Consider the following 6,424-nt stretch of genomic DNA (forward strand, 5'->3'; position numbering starts at 1 on the left):
GTCGGTGATCAGGGAACTGTCGTTGCGATGCAAGCAATGCTTATTTCGGTGTGTAAGACAATTGAAAGTGACAGCCCTCGAATTGAAGCATGCCGCGGAGTGTTTTTTTTTTCGAACCCGCTGCGCAAGTCTCGTGCTGCCGGTGCTGTGCCTGCTGCTCAGCCCCCTGCCGCATGCACACAGGTGCGCGGTGTTCAGATACGTGCTGCGACCGTGGCACATGCTGGTTGCAGTCCATTTGCATATGTATGAGGGCTTGCTATTTGACTCAAACTCTTCAATCAGGACGTACTGCAGGTGAGCGGCAGGCTCACTGTCTGCTGCAGCCCGGGGAAAATGGATGTGTCAGCAGCAGGTCCAGGCCATGTACAGCCATCACCAGCTCATATAATAATGTGAAAAGCCCAGGGAATTTGCAAGTTGCAATGACTGATGCGCGTTCGTTACAAGATGCTGCCAATTGGCAGCTGTATGGTGATTTGATGGCGTTGTGAGTGAATGATGAAAAAGAAGTGTGTGTTGCAAGTACCATATTCAATGTTTGCATGGTGAGCCGGCCGGGTGCCACACATGCGGGGTAATGGGCAATCCGCTACAACTACGCTAGTGCAAGCGAGGACTATCATGCACGCGCCCCGCTCAAGAGACCCAGGGTCAGGCGCGACCGGCAGCACCACACACTGCTGAGTCAGCGAACTCGGCCTCCAGCATGAGTGGCCGAGGCCTGTTTGTGCATGGCTGCATGGCTTTACCTCCTCACTGCTGGCCCTCTCTGCAGCCTGGTGCACTACGCACTACCCCCTCCCCCCTCAAGCAGCGGCCGCATCACTTGGGTGCGCGCCCCAGCGCCCGCAGCGTGTCCCCCACCAGGTACAGCGACCCCGTCACCAGCACACGCAGCCGCAGCCCGGGCGTCGACCGGACCGCCGCGCGCAGCGTGGCCAGGGCGCCGCTGACGGAGGGCGCGACGGCGCCGCGCGCGGCATCCTGCGGGCCGTTCCGGCCTTGAGCGTGGGGTTGGGGGGCGGGGGGAGGGGGGGTGGTTCTCGCTGAGCTGCAAGTTCTCCGAGACATGTCAGGCACAGGATCCAGACTGGCCGCAGCACCAGGTTAGTGGTTTGTGTGTGCGACATGTGATCCAGCACGCGCTTGGTACACAACGTAGGGGCCGCAGAGCTGCCTACCTGGCAAGGATGACAGCGCCAGCCGCACCGCCGCCGCCCCCGCTGCCGCCCCCGCTGCACCTGCCCCCGTCGCGCGAGCCGCCGCCTGCTGAGGCAGGCTGCGCTCCCACACGTCGCGCAGCGCCGCCTGCCACGACACGTCCGCGATGATCTCCTGCACCTTGGGGGCGCTCTTGGCGCTGGCCAGGAACGCGTACTGGCTGTCTGGCGGCACAAACAGGGCGGCGTCGAATTCGACGCCGCGGCGCGCCAGGGAGCCGTGCAGCGCGGGCAGCAGGGCGGCCGGGTCTCGTTCCTTCATGCAGTTGAACATCAGGACGGACTGGGGCAGGGGCCCCTGCTTGTGCTGCTGCCCGCCGCTGCCACCACTGCTGCCGCCGCTGCCGCTGCTGCTGACGGTGGCGCCTGCTGATGCATGTTGCTGCTGGCTGCCGCCGTCGGGGCCCGACGCGTCTGCGAACCACTCTGCGCAGGCCGCCATGCTCTCTGGCGTGTGCGCGCCGTCCAGATAGAAGGTGAGGCGGCTGCCGCCCCCCTGCTCAGCAAACTCTTCGTCCTCCACTACCTGGGGGGGTCGCAGCCCGAACATGCACAGGGGTGGCGACGGGAAGATAGGCTATGTGGGTTCGCAAGTGCAGCGTTGAGGGGGGTCGGCGCCCGACAAAGACATTTGACATAGCATGCCTTGGTAGGCATCGTCGCCCCAGGCCGGCTGCCACCACTCGCCACAGGCTCCCATCCCGCGCCCGCACCCGCCTGCCCGCGTTCACCCCGCGCCCCACCTGGCTGCGCCCCGGCCAAGCCGCAGCCTCCAGGCCGGCCCTGTACTCTGCAGGCAGCACCCCCCGCGCCACCATGGCCGCGCGCCCCTCGGCCCGCTCCCCGCCCCGCGCGGCCTCCCACGCGGCCGCGAGCTGCACCGCCAGCGACGCATTGACCAGCTGGTGGGCCCCTGACAGCTGCAGCCGCAGGCCGTCCCCCCGTGCTGAAGGGGGCGCCCCGTCCAGTGTGTAGGCTGAGAGGGGCGGTGGCACAGAGATGGTCGTGCCGGCTTGCTCCGCGCACTCCTGCGAGGTTGAGGGTAGGTGCCCGCTGTAAGCCTCCGGCAGTCAGCCTGTAACCAGCGAGTGCTGAGGCGTGTATGTGGATCTGACGCACATCGTCCTTTCCTGCCGCCCAGCAATTAATAAATCGCCTACTGCCCCACCACACCCTTGAGCCGACGTCAGCATTTGTGCCTGCTTCTTATGTGGTTGTCGAGTTCGTATGTCGTCTGGCACACCCAACCAAGCACAACACCACCAACACAAGGGCGCAGGGCCGCCCACCCGCAGCGCCTCCATCGCGTCGTCCGGCTGCGCCACGCTCCAGGCCGGGCTGCCCCTCTTGAGGATGCCGCCCTTCTCGCGCGCAATCTTGGGCAGGGTGTCACCCAGCAGCTCCATGTGGTCGAAACCCAGTGATGTCACACCGCACACCGCGGGGTGGGGGATGACTGCGAACCAGTTTATGGACAGATATTATATCACATGAGACACAGACCGTAAAGGCCCAGGCGAGCGCCGCTGCCTCACAGCTTTGTGCACAAGGGCACTGGAACCGGCGCGAGAGGTACAAGTGACCAGGTGGGCCGTCAAGGAAAGGTTGCCGGCCTGCCGGCATGTCACAGTGACGCGCCTCCAGAGCCCATTCCCCCCACTTGCGGAAGCCTGGCCGTGCTCGCGGCTGCGCACCGTTTGTTGCGTCCAGGCGGCCTCCGATGCCGACCTCCAGCACCACCACATCCAGATCCTGGGACAGGAATATGCTGAGGCCTTTGATTGCAGCGTAGTGAGGGCCACGCGTTGGCTTAAAATAGGGGGGAGTGTGAGTGGGTCAAGGGAAAGGCGTGTGGGGTGGCACCGTGCTGATGCATCAAGACGGGATGGGGGCCCCGAGACGAGTGGCGAGCAGCACCTGAACAGCCGTGAATCCTAGTCCTGATCCCGCACCTGAACAGCCGTGAACCCCTCTGCTACATCCTTCCATCCGTGCAGCACAATAACCCCATCCGCCAGCACCGCTTGCTCTTGACACCCCTGCCGCCACCTGGCCCATCAACCCCCACTCACCCAGCAGCGTGATGAACCGGAAATAGCCCGGCATGCCGACCTCGGCCGTCGCGGCCGCGCTCAGGGCGTCGTGGCACCGCCAAAAGTGTTCCTCGAACAGGCCGCGGCTCACCATCTGCCTGTGGGCCAGATGTTGCGCGGCGTCACAATCAAGCCTGCCAACTCCAAAGCTCACTGCACAGCCGGCTGTGGCCACATTCCGGCGCATCGCTGCTCTGGCACGGCTGCCTGGTGGCCTGCACCAGTGCAGGGCGAAGGCCACCGCCCCCGCTCACCCGTTGATGCGCACACGCTCCCGCACGTCGCACAGGTGGGGGCTGGTGAAGAGGCCGGTGCGGTAGCCGGACGCCCGCAGCACGCTCTCCACCATGGCGCAGGTGGACCCCTGGAGTGGTGTGGGCCCAGAAAGTCAGTGGCGGTGCGTGGAGGGGGTGAGCAACTAGGGCCGGTGAGGAGCGGCGTCTCGGCCGTCGCGCACGCCTGCGAAATCATACAAAGCAGCAGTCTATAGCAGCAGTCTCCGGGACTCAGAGCTCCAACGCCCATGTGATCGCAGCGGATCTGACCGCATTACTGCAGTCGCAATTGGCGCATGTAACCCACCTTGCCCTTGGTGCCGGCTACATGGATTACGCTGAGGCGTTTTACATCCTCCGCAATGCCCAGGCGCTGCGGCAAACAAGGTCAAAGCCATGCCAGAGGTTCAAGACACAGCAACGGGCTCGGCACCCATGGCGTGACTGGGCAGCAGCAGCATTGCAGGACAGCAGTCGCCGCCGTTGCGCCAACAGCGGTGTCGCAACGCAGATGGCGTTGAGCCATGCCTATGGCAGCACCTCCATGTATATAGGCATGTTCTCGAAAGCATCCCTCCATCCTTTGCCGTCTGCCCGCGTCTTGAAAGTAATGAGGTCGCTTAGCATCTCGAGCATGTCCTCGTATGTCCTCCGCGGTGTGCCGTGCGCATGCCTCTGAGGAGCTGCAGCCTGAACTGCCTGTAAGGCTCGTGTATGGGCTGCACCTCCCGTTCTGGCAAGGAGGCCCATTGCGATCACCCACGAGGCCCTGCGCTGCTGTGCGTTGACGCTGCCTGACCCTCTCTGGTAGGTTCGTCAGTGACGGCCTAATATATAGATCGGCGGGTGAATGAGGCGAGGCAAGGTGTGTTGACAATCACTTTGATGGAGCCGCTTGTCCTCCCGGTGCCGCCGCAAGTCAACTCGCATTGTACAGCTTGATGCCCAAGGCTGTGTACGTTAATGAAATTGATCTGCAGCTGCCGGTATAGTTGTTACCATACCGGCTAGAGAGCAGCAAATGCGGCTGGGCAACACCTGGGTATGGTGTGAGCTGTTGTGAGCACCCCCGCTGCCAGCTTGGACCTACCACAGTGGCATGTTGCAATCAGCGTCGATTGCAGTGAGTGCCCCCATTGTATCGTGTTTTGGACCCTGACTGGCTTGGCTTGAATCCCTTGCTACCTGATTCTTCCCATAGACGACCCCTCTCATGCTGTTGCCCCAGCTGTTTTGTCGCCACGTGCACCGCGCAGGCATACCCGCACACAAGCACCAAAGCACCATGATGACGATCTCGTTACATTCTTGGACCCTGCACAAAACCCGTCATTTGCCTATGCACACAGGCTTGCTGGTGCGGTGTGAAGCGTGTGACGCAACGGCAACGGCCAGAGGCTTCCTGAGCAATCGGGGTAAAGCTGTGCTGATGCCAGCTCAGCTTCCCGCTCCCCGGGAATGCTCCGCCATGGGTACTTGTGCACATGCCCTGCTCGCCCACAGAACAGCGCAGTGGCTTTTGCGGCAGCATTGCAAAGAGGGCACCCCTGCAGCGGCAACCGCGGTACGCATGTCAGCGAGCCGCACGACACAGATTGTCATTTCTCCCCAAGTCGCCGCAAGAATATTGTCATTTCTCCCAAAAGCGTCTTCACAAGCAGCCAGGCACGGCATTGTTCTGGTGTTGGGATGCATCACGTACGGCGGCGAGGTGCGCCATGCGGCAAATGATCGAGGCCTCTGGGGCGTGCCTCGCGCAGGCGGCGCGGGGCGACACACAAGTACAGTCGCTGAGGTCGGGAGTGGGGTAGTCAGGAAGAGAGAAATGTGTTGTACACGGCAACGTCGCCGCATTCCTACCGTGCTGAGACTACAACCATCGCACAGGACGCGCAAACAGCATACAGGTAGCAACCGAACGGTCAAGGCGAACAGGAACCAACCGGGTCCATCAGGCGCGCACCAAGGGAAGGATGCGCGCGCGCCCAGAGGGGCCGCGGGCATTGCTACGGCCCAAAGATTAAGACCGTACATGCTTGTTGACAGCGGGCGGGCGCCAGCGGCCAAGGCACGCATCGGCCCGTCCGTCTCATGTGGTCCCGCGAAGGAGGTGGCATAGGGTACACGCGCGTATGCGCCACCGTGCCAGTGGCGGCCGCAAGCGCGAGGTCGAGATACTAATACACAAACCGAGCGGAGCCGGCAACTGCGGTAGCGCGGCCTGGGGGAAGAGCAGGGTAAGCCCCGCTAGCCATAACAGCTGGGCCAAAGCGCCCTCTGCCAAGCGGACGCCCCCGCAAACCCCCTCCCGCCAACCCTCCCTGCCCTCCCTGCCTCAAACCGTCACCAACGAGCTCAAACAAAGAGGGCAGTCTCAAGCCCTGGGCAGTTGCGACGCCGCACAGTGTCGCTTGTCGTGATGAGCGCGCCTCTTGCCGCTGCATTGCGCCTTTCAAATTGGGCCAGCAGCAGCGGGGCAGCGCGAGCGAGGGCCGGCCTCTTCCAACCATGAAAGGGCCAGACATGTCGAGTGCGTCGCCTGGATTCGCCCACCGCAGGTACAAACAGACTGTGGGAGCAAACAAAGGCGGCTGTTGTGCGACAAAGGGTCAGAGAGATGACACTCTTGTCTGAGGGGAGGGCAAGGGGCGCCTGCCGCGTTTCGCAGCAGCGGCGCCCCTCCCCGCAGGCCGCCTCTCCCCTGCTGCCGACCACCAGTGATGTGGCGCGCTGGCGCCTGAGCGCTCGCTGCCCTCATTTCTCACAGGCAAAGCAGACCAGCCACCACTGCCGCCGGCGCCCCTTCCGCGCCGTCGGGCCCGCGCCGGGGTCA

The 6,424-nt window shown here is 63.4% G+C and overlaps 1 protein-coding gene across 1 annotated transcript; it reads right to left on the reverse strand.

The window, feature by feature from the left end:
* Window positions 1-825: 825 nt before the first annotated feature.
* On the reverse strand, window positions 826-3,665 carry MNEG_2993 (folylpolyglutamate synthase; the record flags this gene model as incomplete). The annotated part of the gene is made up of 7 exons (XM_014048530.1): window positions 826-1,004; window positions 1,245-1,749; window positions 1,967-2,251; window positions 2,513-2,679; window positions 2,918-2,998; window positions 3,296-3,414; window positions 3,571-3,665. The coding sequence occupies 7 exons, from the start codon at window positions 3,663-3,665 to the stop codon at window positions 826-828; spliced, it is 1,431 nt and encodes a 476-aa protein (XP_013903984.1).
* Window positions 3,666-6,424: the final 2,759 nt, after the last annotated feature.

The sequence above is a fragment of the Monoraphidium neglectum genome (genome assembly GCF_000611645.1).
Source record: "Monoraphidium neglectum strain SAG 48.87 unplaced genomic scaffold scaffold00360, whole genome shotgun sequence".
Lineage (NCBI taxonomy): Eukaryota > Viridiplantae > Chlorophyta > Chlorophyceae > Sphaeropleales > Selenastraceae > Monoraphidium > Monoraphidium neglectum.